This window comes from Phyllopteryx taeniolatus, chromosome 15 (genome assembly GCF_024500385.1).
Source record: "Phyllopteryx taeniolatus isolate TA_2022b chromosome 15, UOR_Ptae_1.2, whole genome shotgun sequence".
NCBI lineage: Eukaryota > Metazoa > Chordata > Actinopteri > Syngnathiformes > Syngnathidae > Phyllopteryx > Phyllopteryx taeniolatus.
In genome coordinates, this window is record NC_084516.1 from 22,834,493 (window position 1) to 22,859,343 (window position 24,851).

At 43.4% G+C, this 24,851-nt stretch overlaps 1 protein-coding gene across 1 annotated transcript in view; it reads left to right on the plus strand.

The window, feature by feature from the left end:
- slc12a2 (solute carrier family 12 member 2) overlaps nt 1–24,851 on the plus strand; it is a 129,198-nt gene that overhangs the window by 64,830 nt on the left and 39,517 nt on the right. The window contains 4 exon segments of the mRNA XM_061748037.1: nt 1,583–1,738; nt 7,736–7,835; nt 8,181–8,292; nt 14,661–14,801. Of these exon segments, the coding sequence (XP_061604021.1) occupies nt 1,583–1,738; nt 7,736–7,835; nt 8,181–8,292; nt 14,661–14,801 (509 nt within the window).

Below are 24,851 nucleotides of genomic sequence, written 5' to 3' on the forward strand. Positions count from 1 at the left end.
GGGTGTGCTGGGGCCTATCTCAGCTGTGTTCGGGCAAGAGGCGGGGTTGCCAGCCAATCACAGGGCACACCGAAACAAACAATCATTAGAACGCACGTTCTAGATTTAGATATATATTTGTTTTGTTTCGTAATATCAGAGTAGATAAGTCAGCCGGAGCTGCTGGGAGTGGAAAGTATTCAATGTAATGTCACTATCATTGCTGTCATACTGTGTTGCATGTTTTTGTTTGCACATTAAGGACTACAGTCCTGTTTTTGTTTTCATTCCTCGTTTTAAAAAAACATTCAAGTAACACGTTCATCTTTTGGAGATTGTAGGCTTGAAAGCTGCAGCTGGCTCCTAGTGTGGACTGAATGGGTGGCAACAGTGGGGGAAATGAAATTCCACTATTTTGAGGGTAATAGCCCATTAGCAACATACAGTAATTTTTTTTTTGGGGGGGGGGGGGGGGGGGGTAATAATTAAAAAAAAAAAAAACTACTAGCTAGTTCATTTTTGGAATGAACTTTCCCATGAACTTTGGTCTAAAGTTAGTGCACGTGTAGTTTATTTTTTATTTTTAGAGCGAGCGTCACTTTAAACAGCAATGTCAAGTGAGTGTTCATTGTTTTATTTGCAAAGAAATACTAAAAAGAGAATACAGAATAATGTCAGAATGTCCAATCTATGCTGGTGCATCTCAATTTGCATAGAATATAAGGGTTTCAACAACTCATTATACCGGTAATTAAGATTTTGAGGCTGCAGAACTGTGAAGTAGCAGCTTGAAACCTGCAATGTACGGCCATGATTTAATTATAGACAATGCTACAAGTCAGAAAGGCACATTTTAATATATACGCTGATCAACTGCAATGTATTTTTATTTTATTTTTGAATACATATTGAATTCTATGCTCTTTTCCCCTTTGACCCCATAGTGCTAGCTGTTCTCCAGGTACAGATTCTCTGTCTGCGTTTAATTCCACTAAACAGGTTATGTAATCACATGGACATAAATGGTACATGGCTTAATTTGAGGCTAACAACTTTTAAAATATTGACGAAATAGACTACCAAAATACAAGCCTCATCATTACAAATCTCACTCAGGGGAAATCCTTGATTTAATATTGAGTGAAGTGGTTTGGTCAATGTACCCTTTATGTGTTGTAGTTGTAGTCTCAGTCTTTGTATAACAATGCAGTACCGCTGTGTCCCATCACTAAAAGCTTTTTACTTTAGTTTCTGTGGTACCCCTACAGCACATGAATAAATATGGTCCTAAATTGTTGGCGTAACTTTCTGATCTCATGTATAACAGACTGATACCTCATACTTTATCCCAAGCACATTCAACATCAAGATGGTCTCTCTCCATGCTCTCTGTAACATGTTCGTCGTCCACGATCACAGTTCATTTCAAAAAGAAAGTTTGTTGTATCCCATTTTTGTTTTGTTTTGTTATTCTGTCCTACCCAAGTTTAACATCTAATTCGTTTGTTCATTTTAACAGAAGTACTTGTCATAGTTTTGCGGCGGTTTAGATGTGGGTATGTCAGTGGTATGTCGTAATTGTGACTTGCCATTCTTATGCCAGGGTGGCGTCCCAGCTTCAAGTACTACAACATGTGGGTTTCGCTTGCTGGAGCTGTTCTGTGCTGCGTGGTAATGTTTGTCATCAACTGGTGGGCTGCTCTCTTCACCAACGTCATTGTTCTGGGACTCTATATTTACGTCAGCTATAAAAAGCCCGGTAAGTGTCTAATCTTAAAGTTATCTCAATTTCTACAGTATATGCAATAATATTACTTGTACTTAAAATGTTATTTATTTGAGTTATTTCCCCAAGGTTCGTAAAGGGACCATACTGAGTGGTGAAGTACTGTTGGCTTACATTTTTTTAACTGTGCAACCTTTTTGGCAATACTTGATTGAACTAAGTGTCATATTTAAACAGCTGTAAAGCATGATGAACCTCAAGTGTTCTTTAGCATAAAAAAGATGAGATGACATTTTGAAAATTACTGAAAAATTTATTTGCATCTACAGTACTAGCATCTAAGGTTATTTATTAACATACAGGACCTTAAAAGCATTTGCATAAGTCGGTGGTTCTTTTCTGTTGTCACCCCAAAACCCGCATTTTCCTGTTGTCGCCAAGTCTTTTTAAGGAAGAAAGAAAATGTATTGTTCAAAAATACTTCAGCTTTTGAAAACATATTATGCATAACTGCAGTCATCCGTTGCCATATCGTGCTTCACTGTATTGCAGATTTTTATATTGCACGTATATAAATTTTATATCACAGACTTGTCGCTATATACTACAGAGCAATAGGCGCGAGTCAGGAGGAAATAATGCATTAAAAGAGAGAGCATGTCCAAAGTTTGGGATCATTTCATACTTAAAGGAGAAATAAGTAGTTAAAAAGAAAAAAAAAAACTTCTCTGGTCCCATCTAATGCCTCTAATTTACCCTTTATTATTTTCCAACTGAGCAGAGCACGAGAAGAATAGCCAAGCAGGGACCGTAGAGACAGGAGGCGTAACCGGAGCAATGTCAATCATTTCTCATGCACTCAAGCTATCGCACACAGCGCCTCGCAGGGTGACACCTCAAGACTCTCCCATAGGAGACTATTCAAGTTTCTTGGCCAAATTATTTACATCCAGTTGGCAACAATAGTACAAAAAGAAGTAATCGGGACAGCTATCGACTTCAAATCAAGGGTAAATATACAGTATACAACGGTGGTGTCCTACGTAATGGCTGGCCTTAAAAAAACAAAATTGCATACGTCACCATTCTCACCGGGTCGTCAGGTAAGATGATCACCTCATTTTTAATTGATTGTACATTCCAAAAAATACATCAAACTGGTATCATTCATGTTTGGCGATAACTCGCGGCTGACCGAAGTGCATTGTGAGGAGGCCAGACGACAGCGACCCTTCTTCCAGGCCAATTGGAGCAGGCTTGTCAGCGTACTCACGGGCGACCGAGGTGCACTCTTAGGCAAGCAGGCGAAGGCGAAAATTCAGCTACAGTGGGTCGAAGATGAAGGAGAGATGGAAAGCGGGTTCTTAGGCAGAAAGAGAAGAGCAAAACACAGAGCCTAGAATTGAATGTGGGGACTTTGAATGTTTTGACAATGACGTGAAAAGTTTAGGAGTTGGTTGACATGATGATTAGGAGAAAGGTTGATATATTGTGTGTCCAGGAGGCCAGCTGGAAAGGCAGTAAGGCGAGAAGTTTAGGGGCAGGGTTTAAATTATTTTACCATGGTGTCGATGGGAAGAGAAATGGAGTAGGGGTTATTTTAAAGGAAGAGTTAGCTAAGAATGTCTTGGAGGTGAAAAGAGTATCAGATCGAGTGATGAGGCTGAAACTTCAAATTGAGGTTGTTATGTGTAATGTGATTAGTGGCTATGCCCCACAGGTAGGATGTGACCTAGAGGTGAAAGAGAAATTCTGGAAGGAGCTAGACGAAGTAGCTCTGAGCATCACAGATAGAGAGAGAGTCGTGATTGGTGCAGATTGTAATGGACATGTTGGTGAACGAAACAGGGGTGATGAAGAAGTGATGGGTAAGTACGGCATCCAGGAAACGAACTTGGAGGGACAGATGTTGGTAGACTTTGCAAAAAAGGATGCAAATGGCTGTAGTGAACTTTTTTCCAGAAGATGCAGGAACATAGGGTGACCTACAAGAGCGGACGTAGAAGCATGCAGGTGGATTACATCTTGTGCAGACGATGTAATCTGAAGGAGGTTACTGACTGCATGGTAGTGGTTGGGGCGAGTGTGGCTAGATAGCATGGGATGGTGGTGTGTAAGATGACTCTGGTGGTGGGGAGGAAGATTAGGAAGACAAAAACAGACCAGCGTGGTGCTGCTCCATGTGGTGGAGGCTGAGAAAGGAAGAGTGTTGTGCAGTCTTTCAGGAAGAGGTGAGACTGGCTCTTGGTGGACAGGAGGGGCTTCCAGAAGACTGGACCACTACAGCCAAGGTGATCAGAGAGACAGGTAGGAGAGTACTTGGTTTATCATCTGGCAGGAAAGGAAAGAAGGAGACTTGGTGGTGGAACCTCACAGTACAGGAAATCATACCAGGAAAGAGGTTAGCTAAGAAGTGGGACACTGAGAAATACTTTGAGATGCGACGTAGGGCAAAGGTAGAGGTGGCAAAGGCCAAACAAGAGGCATATGATGACATGTATGCCAGGTTGGACACTAAAGAAGGAGAAAAGGATATATACAGGTTGGCCAGACAGAGGGATAGAGATGGGAAGGATGTGCAGCAGGTTAGGGTGATTAAGGCTAGAGATGGAAATGTGTTGACTGGTGCCAGTACAGTGCTGGATAGATCGAAAGAATACTTTGAGGAGTTGATGAATGAGGAAAATGAGAGAGAGGGGAAAGTATGAAGTGGCAATGATTAGTAAGGGGGAAGTTAGAAAGGCATTAAAGAGGATGGAAAATGGAAAGGCAGTGGGTCCTGATGACATTCCTGTGGAGGTATGGAAGCATCTAGGAGAGGTGGCTGTGGAGTTTTGGACCAGCTTGTTCAACAGAATTCTAGGGGTGAGAAAATAACTGAGGAATGGAGGAAAAGTGTGCTGGTGCCCATTTTTAAAAACAAGGGTGATGTGCAGAGCTTTGGGAATTATAGAGGAATAAATTTGATGAGGCACACAATGAAGTTATGGGCAAGAGTAGTGGAGGCTAGACTCAGGACAGAAGTATTTGCGAGCAACAGTGTGGTTTCACGCCTAAAAAGAGCACCACAGATGCATTATTTACCCAGAGAGGAACTGTGGTACTGCATGCGGAAGTCTGGAGTGGCAGAGAAGTATGTTAGAATAGTACAGGACATGTATGAGGGGAGCAGAACAGTGGTGAGGTGTGCTGTAGGTGTGACAGACGAATTTAAGGTGGAGGTGGGAGTGCATCAGGGATCAGCCCTGAACCCCTTCCTGTTTACAGTGGTGATGGATAGGCTGACAGATGAGGTTAGACTGGAATCCCCGTGGACCATGATGTTTGCAGATGATATTGTGATCTGCAGTGAAAGCAGGGAGCAGGTGGAGGAACAGTTAAAAAGGTGGAGGCATGCGCTGGAAAGGAGAGGAATGAAGATTAGCCGAAGTAAAACAGAATATATGTGCATGAATGAGAGGGGTGGTGGGGGAAGAGTGAGGCTACAGGGAGAAGAGATAGCAAGGGTGGAGGACTTTAAATACTTGGGGTCTACCGTCCAGAGCAATGGTGAGTGTGGTCAGGAAGTGAAGAAACGGGTCCAAGCAGGTTGGAACGGGTGGAGGAAGGTCTCAGGTGTGTTATGTGACAGAAGAGTCTCTGCTAGGATGAAGGGCAAAGTTTATAAAACAGTGGTGAGGCCAGCCATGATGTACGGATTAGAGACAGTGGCACTGAAGAGACAACAGGAAGCAGAGCTGGAGGTGGCGGAAATGAAGATGTTGTAGTTCGCTCTAGGAGTGACCACCTTGGATAAAATTAGAAATGAGCTGATCAGAGGTACAACCAAGGTTAGATGTTTTGGAGACAAAATTAGAGAGAGCAGACTTCGATGGTTTGGATGCGTCCAGAGGAGAAATATTGAGTATATTGGTAGAAGGATGATGAGGATGGAGCTGCCAGGCAAGAGAGCTAGAGGAAGACCAAAGAGAAGGTTGAGTGATGTCGTGTTCGAGAGGAGGATGCAGGAGATAGGCTTGACACGTTGTGGCGACCCGTAACGGGACAAGCCGAAAGGAAAAAAAGATGAAGTGTAATCAAGCTCAAGTTTCACACACAACAAACGCACTGAAGTTTAATTTCTGGGCTTGTGCAATTCTCTCTCTCTCTCTCTCTCTCTCTCTCTCTCTCTCTCTCTCTCTCTCTCTCTCTCTCACTTTCTCTCTCTCTCTCTCGGTCTCTCTCTCTCATCTTTTAATTCGAAAGCATGCACTCAACGGTACGGCTTTGTGTAAAAACATTTGCATGCCAGATGACATTCAGTTGGTCTTTCATAATGTTATGCAAACCGATCTGGTTTTGTGTGAATCCACCACATCAATGTCTCACATCTTCTGCAGATGTACTGTATCATTTTATTTTTGTGTAATGTTAATTGTTAACCCATGTGGCTGGGTGTGCTTTTCTCCCCATCGTATGCATGCTAGAGGCTATGTAGTTGTTTCAAATACACAACATAGCAACGTGTAACAACCCTACTCTTTGCTTTATGGTTAGTTTTCAAGGAAACTGACTGGTAGTGGCAATATACAGCCTGAAGCCTCTTTTTTAAAAGACTATTTACATTATTGAATTATTTATATTTTATTATATCAGCCAAAGTGCGGCTTGTTGTCAAGTAAGTAGAGCCTCAGAGTGGCTGGAAGTATCGTGTTCTAAATGGATCTAGAAGTATTCAAAAGTATTCAATCCCATACAACACAAAGACACAACGTCAACAGTAGTTTTTGTTGTTGTTTTTTTAATAGTGGGTTTGAATACTGGACCAGTAGTGAAAAAGTCACTGGTTTGGCAACGTTGCATCATCACACACTCACTTGTATTTTGGCTATTTAGACTTCCATAGAGTGACTCTCTAACATGGACTTGTCCAGAAAATGCCCCTCTCACAGCTACTTCTGTTTGACCCAGTTTTGTGTCCACTTTGTCCATATTTGGCTAAGACCACTCCCTTTCTTCTGATTGGTTGCCACTATGTAGAAGACCCACTTGTGAGAGCACACCTAATGTTCCCAGCGCGGGCTCAGGGGCGGAACCGGAAGGCCGGAGATCTTTGCTAGCGACGTAGATAAGCTCGAGAAATTTGAATGTTTTGATTTCATGCCTCTCGGAAGAAAAATGTCTGGAACTTAGGAATGCGTGGACCATTTTAATTCATATTTTCCATCTTTACTGGGGCACCATAGAGTCAATATCCCAAACACTAGAAAATGTTGCTTTGGTAAAAATATGGCACCTTTAAAGTGGCCGCACACACAAATGGTATACATACACTCTGCAATAAAATACATTACGTAAGAAACAAAAATGAAAATTTGAAACAATACAAACCCTTTAAAATGTGTTTTTGTTTTTTTTAAATTGCAACCTGTTAAATCCTGACTACGTAATCAGCTTTTCCAAATACAACAACTGTTTTTTTTGTTTTGTTTAATAAATTAGGACCATATTGTGTAATTTGTAGCTGTAAATTGGACATTGTACTATATTTAGTTAGGTTTCAGGCCTACAAGATTACATATCTCCTGACGAAAGACATTCAATTGCAAGAGGCTTTTTCACATGGCTCAGGTTGATTGAATACACACTTTTAGCTGTGCACAAATCTAAATCCGTTGCTGGAATCATTCTACCATATTCATTCAAATTCCTGATGTTGCAGAATGTTAAGATAAACTCTATTGCCTTGATCTTTCCTGATACTGAACACTTAACCCAAAAACTGGCGTTGATGCAAGCCTTAACGTAATACAGAACTGGCACGGTGGGGTATGCCCTTGCAACCTCTACAAATGCAATGCAGGCCTTATGACTTGGAACACACCTGTGTGCACACAGCTTGACATGCAGCTACACATACAGTACATGCAAGGCGTTCTCATTGCCTGTAACGCCACGTGGGCCAGATGGCCTGTGGTTCAGCAGGATGACCCGCAAACATACTTCCTAATTCCAAAGTGTGTTTCTGTGTGCATGTTCTCTCCCATCCAGATGTGAACTGGGGCTCATCGACCCAGGCTTTGACCTACCACCAGGCTCTCACCCACACGTTGCACCTCAGTGGAGTAGAAGACCACATTAAGAATTTCAGGTATAAAAGACAAGTAAGCACTCATTGAATTTGTGTGGATCATCTTTGCGGTTGGATCGAGCTGAATGGTTATTTTACGATTTACAGTTCAGGAAGCTAATAAGCAGAATAAAAAGACATTAAATAGTGAATGATTAGTGTGGCCCTATGAGTTCATTCAGATGTCCTCTCACCACCTATTTCTAATCCCAAGGAATTTAACATTTTTGTTTTGATTGTGCTAATCTGCTTCAGATAACCCCGTCCCCTCACTCACTCCCCCTTTGCCAAGACGAGGCCACAGTAACATGAAAACAAAGTTTATTATGCAGTGATTGTACATTTTTCGCTTATTATTGTATCTAGACCCCAGTGTCTGGTGATGACTGGTTATCCGAACTCCCGTCCGGCGCTATTGGACCTGGTCCACAGCTTTACCAAGAATGTGGGTCTGATGATCTGTGGTCATGTTCGCACGGTGAGCAAACTCTCTCTTATACGAATAGCAGATAATGCTATAATTGTGATGCATTTGCAACATGTAATATGTACACCTCACTCATTTAACAAAAATTTGAAATTTTCAAGTTAACAGTAATTATACAAGTAGTATTTTATATGTACAGTGTATGTATATGTGTGTGTGTGTATATAAAGTGGGTACGGAAAGTATTCAGAGCCTTTATTTCCAATATGGCACCGCCACCTAGAGGTTATGAGAGGTGTACACTTTCATTCTTACATGCCACGTCCACCTATAGGTTATGAAAAAGGTGTAGCCTACACTTTCATTCCAATATGACAGGGGTACGTTAGACAGCATATACAGTGGTTACGGAAAGTATGCAGACCCCCTTAAAATTTGTACTCTTTGTTATAATGCAGCCATTTGCTAAAATAATTTAAGCTCATTTTTGTCCTCATGAATATACCCACAGCACCCCATATTGACAGAAAAAACGGAATTGTTGAATTTTTTGCAGATTTATTAAAAAAGAAAAACTCAAATATCACACAGCCATAAGTATTCAGACCCTTTGTTGTGACACTCATATATTTAACTCGGGTGCTGTCCATTTCTTCTGATCATCCTTGAGATGGTTCTACATCTTCATTGGTGTCCAGCTGTGTTTGATTATACTGATTGGACTTGATTAGGAAAGTCACACACCTGTCTATATAAGACCTTACAGCTCACAGTGTATGTCAGAGCAAATGAAAATCATGAGGTCAAAGGAACTGCCTGAAGAGCTCAGCGACGGAATTGTGGCAAGGCACAGATCTGACCAAGGTTACAAAAAGCTTCTGCGATACTTAATGTTCCCAAGACCACAGTGGCCTCCATAATCCTGAAATGGAAGAGGTTTGGGATGACCAGAACCATTCCTAGAGCTGGCTGTCCAGCCAAACTGAGCAATCGGAGGAGAAGAGCCTTAGTGAGAGAGGTAAAGAAGAACCCAAATATCAATGGAACTGAGCTCCAGAGATGCAGTCGGGAGATGGGAGAAAGTCAACCATCACTGCAGCCCTCCACCAGTCGGGGCTTTATGGCAGAGTGGCTCAACAGAATCCTCTCCTCAGTGTAAGACACATGAAAGCCTGCATGGAGTTTTCTAAAAAAACACCTAAAGGACTCCAACATGGTGGGAAATAAGATTCTCTGGTCTGATGAGACCAAGATAGAAATTGTTGGTCTTAATTCTAAGCTGTATGTGTGGAGAAAACCATGCACTACTCATCACCTGTCCAATTCAGTCCCAACAGTGAAGCATGGTGGTGGCAGTATCACGCTGTGGGGGTGTTTTTCAGCTGCAGGGACAGGACGACAGGTTGCAATCAAAGAAAAGATGAATGCGGCCAAGTACAGGGATATCCTAGGAGAAAACCTTCTGCAGAATGCTCAGGACCTCAGACTGGGCTGAAGGTTCAGCTTCCAACAAGACAATGACCCGAAGCACACAGCTAAAATAATGGAGTCGGTTCAGAACAACTCCGTGACTCTTCTTGTCTTCTTGAATGGCCCAGCAAGAGCCCTGACTTAAACCCAGTTGAGCATCTTTGGAGAGACCTGAAAATGGCTGTGCACCAACGTTCACCATCCAACCTGACAGAACTGGAGAGGATCTGCAAGGAGGAATGGCAGAGGATCCCCAAATCCAGGTGTGAAAAACATCATTCCCAAAAAGACTCATGGCTGTATTCGCTCAAAAGGGTGCTTCTACTAAATACTGAGCAAAGGATCTGAATACTTATGGCTGTGTGATATTTCAGTTTTTCTTTTTTAATAAATCTGCCAAACATTCAACAATTCCGTTTTTTTCTGCTAATATTGGTTGCTGTGTGTACATTAATGAGGGAATTTTGTTTTACTTTTTTAACAAATAACTGCAATATAATGAAAGAGTGAAACATTTAAGTGAGTCTGAATACTTTCCGTACCCACTGTGTGTGTGTGTGTGTGTATATATATATATATATGCCGTATTTTTAAGACCATAAGGCGCACCGTATTAAAAAGGTGCAGTCTCAGTTACAGAGAAGCAGGCAGGAGAGTACTTGGTGTATCTTCTGGCAGGAAAGGAGAGAAGGAGACTTGGTGGTGGAACCTCACAGTACAGGAAATCATACAAGGAAAACGGTTAGCTAAGAAGAAGTGGGACACTGAGAGGACCGAGGAGAGGCGAAAGGAATACATTGAGATGCGACACAGGGCAAAGGTAGAGGTGGCAAAGGCAAAACAAGAGGCATATGATGTATGGCAGGTTGGACACTAAAGAAGGAGAAAAGGATCTATACAGGCTGGCCAGACAGAGGGATAGAGATGGGAAGGATGTGCAGCAGACACTGCGGTGATTAAGGATAGAGATGGAAATATGTTGACTGGTGCCAGCAGTGTGCTAGGTAGATGGAAAGAATACTTCGAGGAGTTGATTGATGAGGAAAATGATAGAGAAGGGAGAGTAGGAGAGGCAAGTGTGGTGGACCAGGAAGTGGCAATGATTAGTAAGGGGGAAGTTAGAAAGGCATTAAAGAGAATGAAAAATGGAAAGGCAGTTGGTCCTGATGACATTCCTGTGGAGGTATGGAAGCATCTAGGAGAGGTGGCTGTGGAGTTTTTGACCAGCTTGTTCAATAGAATTCTAGTGCGTGAGAAGATGCCTGAGGAATGGAGGAAAAGTGTACTGGTGCCCATTTTTAAGAACAAAGGTGATGTGCAGAGCTGTGCCAACTAGAGAGGAATAAAGTTGATGAGCCACACAATGAAGTTATGGGAAAGAGTAGTGGAGGCTAGACTCAGGACAGAAGTGAGTATTTGCGAGCAACAGTATGGTTTCATGCCTAGAAAGAGTACCACAGATGCATTATTTGCCTTGAGGATGCTGATGGAAAAGTACAGAGAAGGTCAGAAGGAGCTACATTGTGTCTTTGTAGATCTAGAGAAAGCCTATGACAGAGTACCCAGAGAGGAACTGTGGTACTGCATGCGCAAGTCTGGAGTGGCAGAGAAGTATGTTAGAATAATACAGGACATGTACGAGGGCAGCAGAACAGCGGTGAGGTGTGCTGTCGGTGTGACAGAAGAATTTAAGGTGGACGTGGGACTGCATCAGGGATCAGCCCTGAGCCCCTTCCTTTTTGCAGTGGTGATGGATAGGCTGACAGATGAGGTTAGACTGGAATCCGCGTGGACCATGATGTTTGCAGATGACATTGTGATCTGCAGTGAAAGCAGGGAGCAGCTGGAGGAACAGTTAGAAAGATGGAGGCATGCACTGGAAAGAAGAGGAATGAAGATTAGCCGAAGTAAAACAGAATATATGTGCATGAATGAGAGGGGTGGTGGGGGAAGAATGAGGCTACAGGGAGAAGGGATGGCAAGGGTAGAGGACTTTAAATACTTGGGGTCAACCGTCCAGAGCAATGGTGAGTGTGGTCAGGAAGTGAAGAAACGGGTCCAAGCAGGTTGGAACGGGTGGAGGAAGGTGTCAGGTGTGTTATGTGACAGAAGAGTCTCTGCTTGGATGAAGGGCAAAGTTTATAAAACAGTGGTGAGGCCAGCCATGATGTATGGATTAGAGACAGTGGCACTGAAGAGAAAACAGGAAGCAGAGCTGGAGGTGGCGGAAATGAAGATGTTGAGGTTCGCTCTCGGAGTGACCAGGTTGGATAAAATTAGAAATGAGCTCATCAGAGGGACAGCCAAGGTTCGATGTTTTGGAGACAAAGTTAGAGAGAGCAGACTTCAATGGTTTGGACACGTCCAGAGGAGAGAGGGTGAGTATATTGGTAGAAGGATGATGAGGATGGAGCTGCCAGGCAAGAGAGCTAGAGGAAGACCAAAGAGAAGGTTGATGGATGTCGTGAGGGAAGACATGATGGCAGTTGGTGTTCGAGAGGAGGATGCAGGAGATAGGCTCTCATGGAAAAGGATGACGCGCTGTGGCGACCCCTAACGGGACAAGCCGAAAGGAAAAGAAGAAGAAGAAGTCTCAGTTACAGGGTCTATTTCAGTATTTAACACATACATAAGTCGCACCGTGTTATTGGGCGCAGGCATGGTAAAACATACGCTAGCTTAAAACATACGGTAGCATGAATGCACGCTAAAACATACGGTAGCATGCATGCACGCTAAAAGGCATTTTTAAAAAGGCAGCGGGAGCAAAACTGAGTTCGGTTGTACTTTATTGAAGTATTTAACAATGTACTCACGGTATTTTTTTGATCAATCCTCATTCACAAATCCATCAAAGTCCTCATCTTCTGTATCCGAAATGAACAGCTGGGCAAGTTCTCCGTCAAACATGCCGGGTTCCCTCTCGTCATTGTCGGAGTCGGTCTCGTTGCCGGGGGGCTGTTCAACCGGCTTTCGCGAAAGCTCAGACAACAGTCAAAGCAGATACCTTAGCCCAGGCATCCACTTGCGAACCATGGATTCGTTGATCTTGAATTCTCTCGCGGCTGCTCGATTCCCATTTTCCTCCGCGTAACTGATAGCTTGCAGTTTAAAGCGTGTCTCTTCGTAGGTTCCATTTTCGGGGGTCCTTAGCCAATATATACCTAGTGCGGGCGTGCCTTTAGCGTCCTCTTTCACGCCCACCCTTCCCCCTTTAACGTTTGCATGCTGTCCTCAGTCACGTCCGCCTTTCCTCTATATAAGCAGCGTGTCGGCAGGAAATGTGCCGTGGCTGAGGACAGTATGCGGACGTAAAGGGGGAAGGCTGCGCGTGAAGGAGGACGCTAAAGCCACGCCCCCAGTAGGTATATAGCGGCGGTATGTGCATTGTGCAAAACATCGGTTTTGCTAAGGACCCCCAAAAATGGCACCTACGAAGAGACACGCTTACGAAGCAAAGTTTAAACTGCAAGCTGTCAGTTACGCGAAGGAACATGGGAATCGAGCAGCCGCGAGAGAATTCAAGATCAACGAATCCATGGTTCGCAAGTGGAAGAAGCAGGAAAACGAGCTTCGCCAAGTCATGAAGACAAAGCGGAGTTTCCGCGGAAACAAGGCGAGGTGGCCCGAGTTGGAAGACCAACTCGAGCAATGGATTAATGAGCAAAGAACAGCCAGGAGAAGCGTTTCTACAGTCACCATTCGACTGAGGGCAATAACGCTTGCAGAAGAAATGAAAATCGAACATTTTCAAGGAGGTCCGTCTTGGTGCTTTTGTTTTATGAAACTGCGCCATCTATCCATCCGGGCAAGGACTACCGTGGCGCAGCAACTTCCGGCGGATTACAAGGAAAAGCTGGCCATCTTCCGCTCCTACTGCAGTAAAAAGATTGCCGACAAATACATCCAGCCCAACCACATCACCAACATGGACGAGGTGGCGCTCACTTTTGCTCACTTTCGACATCCCGGTGAACCACACTGTAGAGAAGAAGGGGACCACCACGGTAGCGATACGCACAACGGAGCACGGGAAGTCGGCTTTTACGGTTATGCTTGGTTGCCACGGTAATGGACTGAAATTGCCACCTATGGTGATTTTTTAAGAGGAAGACGCTGCCTTAAGAAAAGTTTCCAGCTGAAGTCATCGTTAAGGCCAATCAAAAGGGCTGGATGGACGAGGAGAAAATGAGAGAGTGGCTGAGTGAGGTGTACGTAAAGAGACCGGAAGTTTTTTTTTTCCACGCGTCACCGTCCCTGTTGATCTGTGACTGCATGCGCGCCCATCTCAAAGCCGCTGTGAAAAAACAAGTGCAACTAAGACTGGGAGGCAACGCCGGGCGAGTTACGCCACCATATGTGAATGGATTGTGGATGCTTGGGCTAAGGTATCTGCTTTGACTGTTGTCCGAGCTTTCGCGAAAGCCGGCATCATTGCTGAACAGCCCCCCGGCAACGAGACTGACTCTGACAATGACGAACCCGGCGTGTTTGATGGAGAACTTGCCCAGCTGTTCATTTCGGATACAGAAGATGAGGACTTTGATGGATTTGTGAATGAGGATTGATAAAAAAATACCGTGAGTACATTGTTAAATACTTCAATAAAGTACAACCGAACTCAGTTTTGCTCCCGCTGCCTTTTTAAAAACATTGTTTTAGCGTGCACGCATGCTACCGTATGTTTTAAGCTAGCGTATGTTTTACCATGCCTGCGCTCAATAATACAGTGCGCCTTATGTATGTGTTAAAGACAGAAATAGACCCCGTAACTGAGACTGCGCCTTTTATTACGGCGCACCTGATGGTCGTGAAAATACGGTATATTAAAAATGATTAAATGATCCGGTTACTGCTATGACATTTATAGAAATTTTTCGGAGCATTAAAATCAGTTGATTCTGTATTTAGTGTTTGAATGTGAGCCACGTGTCTTTGCCACCCCACAGGGTTATAGAAGACCAAACTTTAAAGATCTGGCAACAGACCAGTCCCGGTATCAGCGATGGCTGCTGAAGAATGAAACAAAGGCTTTCTATACACCAGTGTTTGCAGAAGACATGCGGCAGGGGAGCCAGTACCTTCTTCAGGTAGGAAGACATTGCCACTAAATTATGAAGCAAGTCGCAACAAACTTTTGCAGTGAGGTTAGTCAGCTGTAATTTTACAAAGGTATATTTCCAGCAATTAACTGAAACTTTTATCAAAAGCAAATGTTTGTCATGGCATCTCCTCATAAGCTATAAAATGTATCTACTGTATGTGTGTAGTGATTCAGTTAATAGCATCCATCCATTTTCTTCCGCTTATCTGAAGACGGGTCGCGGGGGCGGCAGCGGAAGCCCAGACTTCCCTCTACCGAGCCACTTCATCCAGCTCTTCCGGGGGAATCCCGAGGCGTTCCCAGCCCAACCGGGAGACATAGTCTCTCAAGCGTGTCCTGGGTCTTCCCCGGGGCTTCCTCCAGGTGGGATGTGCGCGGAACATCTCACCCGGGGGGCATCCTAACCAGATTCCCGAGCCACCTCGTCTGTCTCTTCTCGATGCGAGGAGCAGCGGCTCTGTTCTGAGGCCTTCCCTGATGACCAAGCTTCTCACCCTATCGCTATGGGAGAGCCTGGACACCCTGCGGAGGAAACTAATTTTGGCTGCTTATATCCGTGATCGTTCAGTCACATCCCGTAGCCTCGTGACCATAAGTGAGGGTAGGAACATAGATCAACCGGTAAAAAGAGAGCTTTGGCTTTTGGCTCAGCTCTTTCTTCACCAGGACAGACCGATACAGAGTCTGCATCACTGCAGACCCTGCGCCGATCCGCCTGTCGATCTCCCGCTCCATTCTTCACTCACTCGTGAACTAGACCCCAAGATACTAGAACTCCTCCACTTGGGGCAGGATCTCTTCCTTGACCCGGAGAGGGCACTCCACCCTTTTCCGACTGAGGACCATGGCCTCAGATTTGGAGGTGCTGATTTTCCTCCTAGCTGTTTCACAGCTGTCATCATAGTCTGTTTCGTACTCCTTGAACGCTGGCAGCTAGATCCATTCCACACATCCACCATCCACACACAGATGTAATTTCTAAATATTACTCCACGGCGGACTAATATGTGAGTGCATCAGCCTTCGGTTCTGCCTGTGCGCTCGGTCGGGACCTGCTTTGGATAAGTCACAGGAGTTGACGAGACCAGAAAAAACACTTCCGCTGCTTCTGCTGTTAAGAAGTAACGGTACTTTTACTCTGTTACAATGATGTCAATGTCACTCGCTACTTTTCTTTATCAATTATTGCTTATTTATCCACTATTTCGTGCACGAGACTACGAATTCAACTTCTGCATTGGGCGCTGTTTGCTCCAATCCAATTTAAGTGGTAAGCAAATTAAAGCAAATTTATTTATATAGCGCATTTCATACACAAGGTAACTCAATGCGCTTTCCAGGATTAAAAGCATTTAAAAACAGCTGATAAACATTTAAAACAAAGGATAAACAAATAAAAATACAATTAAAACAGCGTACAGTGCAAGAAATATCATTTAAAAGTGGAAATGCTCTAAAAAGCATGGGGAAAAAAAATAAGAGTTTTTAACCTGGACTTAAAAACATGCATACTTGGGGCCGACGACACTTCTGTTGGCAACTTATTCCATTTGTTTGCAGCATAACAGATAAATACTGGTTCACCGTGTTTGCTTTGGACTCTATACTCCGCTATTTGACCTGAGTCTTTCGATCTCAGAGCCCAACTGGGTGTATAATCATTTCATTCATGTATTCAGGACCGTTTAGTGATTTATAGATCAGTAGCAGAACTTTAAAATCTATTCTAAAACTAGAATTGGAGTAATATGCTCTGAACTCTTTGTTCTGGTCAGAACCCAAGCTGCAGCATTCTGAATGAGCTGCAGCTGTGTAATGCTCTTTTTAGGGAGTCCAGTCAGAAGACCATTACAATAGTCAAGTCTACTTGAGATAAAAGCATGGATGAGCTTCTCCTGGTCTGCTTTACACATGCAAGCCTTCACTCTGGATATGTTCTTCAGATGGTAGAAAGCATTTTTAGTAATTGATTTGATATGACTGTTGAACGTCAGGTCGGAATCTATCAGAAGACCAAGGTTTCGGACTTGGTCTTTGGTTTTTAAAGAGAGTGACGCCAGGTATTTACTAACAGCAATCCTCTTCTCTTTAGTGCCAAAAACAATTCTCAGTTTTATTGTGGTTTAATTGAAGACAATTTTGGCTCATCCAGTTATCTGTTTTAGACAGTGACACAACACCTCAATTGAACTGTAGTCATCTGGAGGCACTCCGAGATATAACTGTGTGTTATCTGCATAACCATGATAGTCAAAATTAAAGTTGTGAAGAATTTGACCCAAGGGTAGCATATACAGGCTGAACAGGAGGGGTCCAAGACCTGAGCCTTGGGGGACCCCATGGGTCATTGACATTCGATGAGATTGAACACTTCCAATGCTTACAAAACAACTCCTTTCCTCCAGGTAGGACCTGTACCATTTAAGGACTGTTCCATTTAGTCCTACCCACATTTCCAATCTGTTCAGCGGTATATTATGATCTACTGTATCAAAAGCCACACTGAGGTCCAACAAGACCAGAATTGACACCTTTCCTGAGTTAGTATTCAACCTTATATCATTTAGCACTATGATAAGAGCAGATTTTGTCCTGTGATGAGTTCGGAAACCTGATTGAAATTTGTCAAAAAGTCCATTTAAGTTCAATAAATTGCTGAGTTGATTAAAAATAACTTTCTCAACAATAGTGGCTATGAAAGGGAGATTTGAGATGGGTCTATAGCTTGCTAACATGGAAGCGTCCAGCGTTAACATTTTTAGCAGAGGCTTAATGGCAGCTACTTTAAGAGCTTTAGGAAACTCGCCTGAATGAAGTGAGCGATTGATTATTTGCTGCAAATCAGCTAGCACAGGCTTTGCAATAGCTTTGAAAAAGTCAGATGGTATTGAGTCAAGACAGCTCGTTGATGGTTTCAGCTGCTGAACCGTTTCCTCTCTGGTTTTCTGGTCAACTATCAAATTCTGACATGGTAATAGAGTTTTTCCTGGGTGGCTTCAGATGTAGTATCATTTTATCATTCTGCTGATTTGTGCTAATATTTAACATGATGGATTGTATTTTTTTTCATGAAAATAAGCAAATTCATTGCATTTATCTGCTGTAAGGAGTTCTGGAGCTATCTGATTCGGGGGGTTGTGAGCTTGTCAACCACAACACACAGAGTGCGAGTATTGTGGAAGTTCTTACTGATGATTTCAGAAAAGTGTTGCTGTCTCGCCCTGACTTAACCCTTGGTTAACATTACAAAGACTTTGTCTGTAGTGGTCGTAGTCAATTTGTTTCTACGTTACGTTCTGCTTTCCTACTCTTTGATTTAGAGGTCTTTACCATTATTGTGCTCCTCCACGGTGTTCTAGGTCGCCTTAAGATTGTCTTAGTTTTTTATAGGAGCGACAGCATTCATGACTTTTGAGATTTTACAGGGGAAATTATCCAAAAGTTCAACTGTCTCAGCATTCACAGTTTGTGGCACAACAATGGTCTCCATAAACTTAGTGGCGGTACTCTCATTTATGTACCTTTTCTTAATAGACATTGAGGTTGTCTGAACTTTTGGAAGAATCTGTTATTAAAAGAATACACAAAAATGGTCAGAAATAGCCATATCCTTAGTGTCAATTGATAGAATTTAAACATCCTTATAGATGACCAGGTCTAAGATGTGACTTTGAGGGTGGGTTGGACTCTTATGTTGAAAGAGGTCAAATGTGTCTAGTATAGTAGAGAGTTCTTTCAAAAAAAATTCCATGTTGTTGTCAACACGAATGATAAAGTCTCCCGTTATGACAAAATCGTTGTAGTCAGTACAAATAACTGACACCAGTTCTGAAAAGTTCTCCATAAATGTTCTATTGTATCTTGGAGGCCTATACATTATTATAACAATAACCTTTGGGTCACCTTTAACTAAAAAACAGAGATATGACATTAATCGGCTCCGCAAAAGACATTTACTCCGCGTCGCCATTGTGCACAGTATATTTGAATCCAAAAGCTAGTTTATTTTTAGCCTTGTCGCGCGTCTTTTGACATAGTATTGGAAATATCTGACGGCCAATAAAGTTATTAAAAAAAACATGTCGACGGTGTGGAACAGACAACACGTAATGCCCGGATCAGACTACAAGACATATTTGCTCTTTCAGGATTGCACTATGTCAGACTACTGCAATAAAATCTTGTATTCCGATACCACGGCATCCCGTTTTTTACGATCATTGGGATTTATCTTGTCAACTCAAATGTGACCGGATGTGACGTTACCGTGGTGACGACAACAAGAGTGGAGCGCTATAGACTTTGTATTATACGGACAAAATGGAGAAAAACGTGTGTTGGTGGTCACCGGTGCTGGACAGGAGAAGACGTTTGTTTAAGGCTTGCTTGAGGTATGTTCACATACTTTTAATACGATACGTCTCGCAAGCAGGCAACAAAACGTTATGTAGCCTAGCAAGCTACTGGTAGCACTGATGGTTGTACGTAAATATGCTGCCGCTCTGTCAAATCATGCTCTAAAGTTTCAGTGTGGGTGAAGTAATTTAATTAAAAATAAAGTCATTTAATTACAGTACGTTAGCACCCATTATTTCTGTCATGTAATGTTGGTTTGACCTGACTGATTAGAATACACGATCTGACTAGAGCAGTGATTTCCAACCTTTATGGAGCCAAGGAACAAATTTTACAATTGAAAAATCTCAGGCGGCAACGGTGGACAACTGGTTAGAGCGTCTTTCTCACAGTTCTGAGGACCGGGATTCAATCCCCGGCTCCGCCTGTGTGGAATTTGCATGTTCTCCCCGTGCCTGCGTGGGTTTTCTCCAGGCACTCCGGTTTCCTCCCACATCCCAAAAACATGCATGGTAGGTTAATTGACAACTCTAAATTGCCTGTAGGTGTGAATGTGAGTGCGAATGGTTCTTTGTTTGTATGTGCCCTGCGATTGGCTGGCAACCAGTTCAGGGTGTACCCCGCCTCCTGCCCGATGATAGCTGGGATAGGCTCCGTCACGCCTGCGAACCTAGTGAGGAGAAGCGGCTCAGAAAATGGATGGATGAAAAATCTCACGGAACACCAACAAACAAAAATGTCACAAAAAGTGAATACATTAATTACTATATGTACTTCCTGCCATCTAATAGAAGACAATTTGTCATTTGTTCTGTCCGTCACTATGCCTCGCTGGCATAAATAGATGAACAAAGATACATTATTTATTGTAAATATAATTTTTTGAGCAATTAAGTACACAAGTATATACAGTAAATGAACAGGTCCTTTAAATAGACACGTTCCTCCATCTTGTGATCGGATCGGTGATCGGTTACTGTTTTTTTCAACTCGCTGATCGGTGATCGGCTCCAAAAATCCTGATCGTGTAAAGCCTACATAAAAATAACAGCAATACCACTGCCTTTTTTCCCTATTCAACACTTGTTCATATAATAACAAATTTGCTGGTGTTGCCTCATTTAAACTGGTATTACAGCTACTTTCTGCTAACCATGTTTCATTTAGTAACAAAAAGTCCAGATCATAGGTTGTAATGATGTCATTAATCAGCATTGATTTATTACCCAGTGACCTGATATTGAAAAGAGCTACTCTCGCAGAGATAACTGGAGAAAATGGTTTGATAGATTCACATTTGTATCCTCACGAAGTTTGTAGTTATACTTTTTGTGCTGTATTTCTTTGACCAGTTTTCTGTCCCTTGTAATTACAGGGATCAAAAATGCCTGATCTCCATAGGGGTCTGACTTATTCTGGAAAAGAACCCGCAGATATCAGTCAGATTCACAGATAAGGTTCTTCATGGGTGGAGGAGGAGCCCTTCGCATCTTAGTGGACGGTGGTTTCAGGCGAGGGGGGATGGGAGGGAGATCTTGGCGTGGTGTGCGTTGGATTCCAATATTGACAATAGTCTTCATCCTGTCCGTCACACCTAGCAGAGAATTTAGGCTAGTAGAGAGTGAGTTTTGCGTTGGGCTTTGCTCCAATGGGGCAGGGAGGGATGTGGGAGATTCAACATGCTTGCTCATCTTATGTCATTCGCTCCTCCGATTGTTTGGATGACACTGATGAATCCGTCTGCGCCTTGTGTCGCCTTATCTCCTGTTCCTCCGATTGTTTGGCAACAACTGCATCTTTTTGTCCTTCAACTGTGTCACCAACGCCAATGTTTTCTTTTTGGGCCGCTGAATGACGTACACAGTAAAAAGATTTGTTGTTGTTGTTAATAACTTAACCCCTTGTCTATGTAGACAGACACCGTCTGCTTTGAGCCACTGATTTAATTGACTCAGCCGAGAGAAATGTTCATCTCCAAATCGTACAAGTGAGAGAGGTCCACTAATAAAAACCACAGCATACAAACATTGCACTTTTGTTAGGAGATCAATGAACTCTTGCTTCAGTACCTCTGATTGCCGCTTGAGAACATCCAGGGCCCCTGTGTGTATAATGACACATTTCACAGTTGGGTGCTGTTTAGTGATCTCCAGGATCTTTTTAGAGAGATCATACACCATGTCATTGGTAAAATACAGTACTTTGGTGTTCTTCTCACTGCAAAAACGTTTCACATCCTTGACAGCTCCATCACCGACTATTAACGTTTGGGGTGCCATTTTTTTCTTGTATAATTTAGCTTCATACCTTTCAGGGGTGGTGGGGGATGAACATTCTTGGCCAGGGTCTTGTAAAAGTGGCTCAAATCTATTTGTAAGTCTGATGTCAATGTTTTGCATTGACTCGCGTCCTTTCTTCTTGCCCTTCGCTGTAGCGACTGTCCACGGCCGCTCACTCGGGGTTGAAGCAGCCCGCAACGCAGGCCAGCCGGATTCCTCGGTAATCTGCTGGTGTTGTGTCCTCCCTTTTAGATGTTCTTTGGGCTTTGCTCCCAGTAAATTCCAGGGAGAACTGCTCGATGGTCCATTACTGTTTCCACAGTCCACATCCGTCTTATTTGTTGAGATAAGTGGCTGCCTGTTAGCACACTTCTGCTCACCATTTTGAGACATCGGTAGAGTGATTTCATTCCTCGACTGTCCATTTACATCCATATACACTTCAAGACGGTGGATTTTCGTTTCCAGGATTGCAGCAGTCCGTGATAGTCCTCAGTGGAAAAGGGAGGCATCTTGATTGCTGGTCTTGTTGCTAATAGCAGGCTTGTGCTAATTAGCAGGCCACGCTCACATACTGCATAATGGTGACAGGGTATCAGAAAATATTGGAATATAGCAACAACTGACTGTATCTACAAAACAAAGTACAGTCCCACAAGTTTACAAATATCCAGCAGTCGCTGCTCCTAATTTTTTTTAGAAGAAAAACAAGCTTATCAGCAAGAAAAAATGTAAACAGAAATGAAGCAAGCAGAGCGAGCAAAAAAGCGTCTTCACTGCACAAGAGCGAGAGAGAGAACTGTAGTGACGTTTACGTCTAGTTCACCAATCAAACGACACAAGAAATTCACATGACCTCACACAACGTCTTCCATTGGGCTTCGCGGACATAAGTATTAACACTAGATAAGCCAGCCCCGCTGATTGTCGTGCCTACGGGGCCACCATGTTGGGAAGGTCGTCGTTACTGTGAAGGCAACGGCGTGCTACTCGTGTTTACATTCAGACGAACAAAAACAGCAGTTTTCATTTATTGTAGTATTTGTCTGTCACTGTCTGCCCAAACGTGGATATTTCAGCCCACTTATAACTTGAGAAAACACCTTGCAGTAAATTGCAGATGATGTAGTTTTGGCTGTGCATACACACACACATGCACACAGAATCCCACAGCAATATCAGAATTTGCACATTCACATTTTATTTTTATTTCATTGATTTTCATGCTGTGGTTGGAAAAAATAGGAAGATAATATTTACTCACTACTTGAGTAATTTTTGCACTGTATACTTTTTACTCTTAATTTTTCGTAGGACTACTTTTTACTTTTACTTGAGTCACATGATTGTCAACTAACAGTACTCTTACTTGAGTACAATATTTGGCTACTCTACCCACATCTGGAGCGGACATCCTCTCTTGTTACTCTTATGTTCAAGCAACATTTTTGCTCATCAGATTAGCCAGTGTCGTATTTGTTGCACTGGTCTTTTGTATTTTTGCGTTGAGGTGCTGCGGGTCGTGACCTTGGTTGTGGTCCCAGCAGAACCGCGAAGCACACGTAACATTGGCGACAAGAGCTGATCCGCTAGTACATCTTGTATTAATTAATTCATGTTAAATGTATTAAGCCACGGAGCGATGTTCGGGATTATGTCACAACACAGAATGAACTAATTTAAAATTCAGAAATGGCCAATAAAAACTGAAAAAATACAGTACCTTATATTTTCCTGGGGAATGCATTTGGGATTAGCCTTTGAAGTTGGTAATAGTGAAAAATGAAGTGAAACAGACAATGATTTTAGTCAATTCTTTTCCAGAATGAGAGTGCTTAAAGAGGAGGATGTTATTCATGTGGCACTGCTTTAAGCAGGCATTAGGTGCAGGTGGAGATGGGCCTGGCTCAAGTTGGAGGCCAGAACAAAAAAGCAAAGAAATGAGACTAATTTAATTTTAATAAAATTTTATGTCTGAGAGTTGAAGGTCACAGAGCAAAGACGCAGAGGAAATTCTGTCCATAATGGTAATGAACAGAACGGTGACAAAGGGCAGCTTTCTGAGGGTGTGGAGCTGGTCCAGTGTTCCCCGACCAAGACTAAAACAACACTGCTCCTCCTGAATCTGAGAATCGACTTCCAGATGGGCCCTCCTCTCCACTGGGAAGTGTCTACCAACGGGTTTGCGAATTGCCGCCTCAAAAATGGAGGTGCGGAACATGGTCCACTCCGACTCAATGTCCCGCGCCTCCACCCGGGATGTGGGTGAAGTTCTGGTGGAGGTGGGTGAGTTGAAACTCCTGACACATGACTCTGCCAGACGTTCCCAGCAGACCCTCACATTACGTTTGGGTCTGCTAGGTCAGACCAGCATCTTCCCCCACCATCGGAGCCAACACACCACCCGGTTGTGATCGGTTGACAGCTCCGTCCCGCTCTCCACCCGAGAGACACGACCACAAAATCTATCATTGAACTGCGGCCTAGGGTGTCCTGGGTCCGAGTGCACATATGGACACCCTTACTGTATGTCTGAACATGGTGTTCGTTATGAACAATCCGTGATGAACACAGAAGTCCAATAACAGAACACCGCCAAAACCAAGTTCCCCGACTTTGGCCAGCTCACCTGACCCCCTTGGCCCCTCCCACAGGTGGTGAGACCATGGGAAGGGGGAGCCCACGTTGTCTTTTCGGGCTTCGCCTGGCTGGGCCCCATGGGGGCAGGCCTGGCCACCAGGTGCTCACCATCGTGCCCCACCGCCAGGCCTGGCTTCAGAGGGAGCCCCAGTGACCCACATCTGGGCGAGGGAAAATGAGGTCCAATATTTGTACTCATCATAAGGGGTCTTTCAGCGTGCTTTGTCAGGTCCTTCACCTAGGACGTGTTTGCCATGGGTGACACTACCCAGGGCGTGACACCGCAGACAACTCCGAGGATCATTGGGACACACAAACCCCTCCACCACGATAAGGTGACGGCTCCAGGACGGGCAGTTAATAAGAGTATTTCATATTCATTAGTATTTAAAAGTTAGCTCATTTATTATGGACTTGCTGCATACATGTTTGGCTCAATATATCTTCAAATTTGAAGTGGCAGTAATTATAGTACCGTAATTTCTCATGTTTAATACGCTCTGTCTGACTGGCCTGCACAATCCTGACCTCAACCCAACAGAACACGTTTGGATGAATTAGCGCGCAGACTGAGAGCCAGGCCTTTGGTCCAACATCAATGTGTAACATCACAAATGGGTTTCTGGAAAAATGGCCATAAAGTCCAATCTTTGATTCAGGACGAGCAGTGTAGTTTTCGTCCTGGCTGTGAAACAGTGGACCAGGTGTACATACACTCTCAGTCCCCTAATTTCAGGTCCTGTACAACCGGTGTTAGTTTG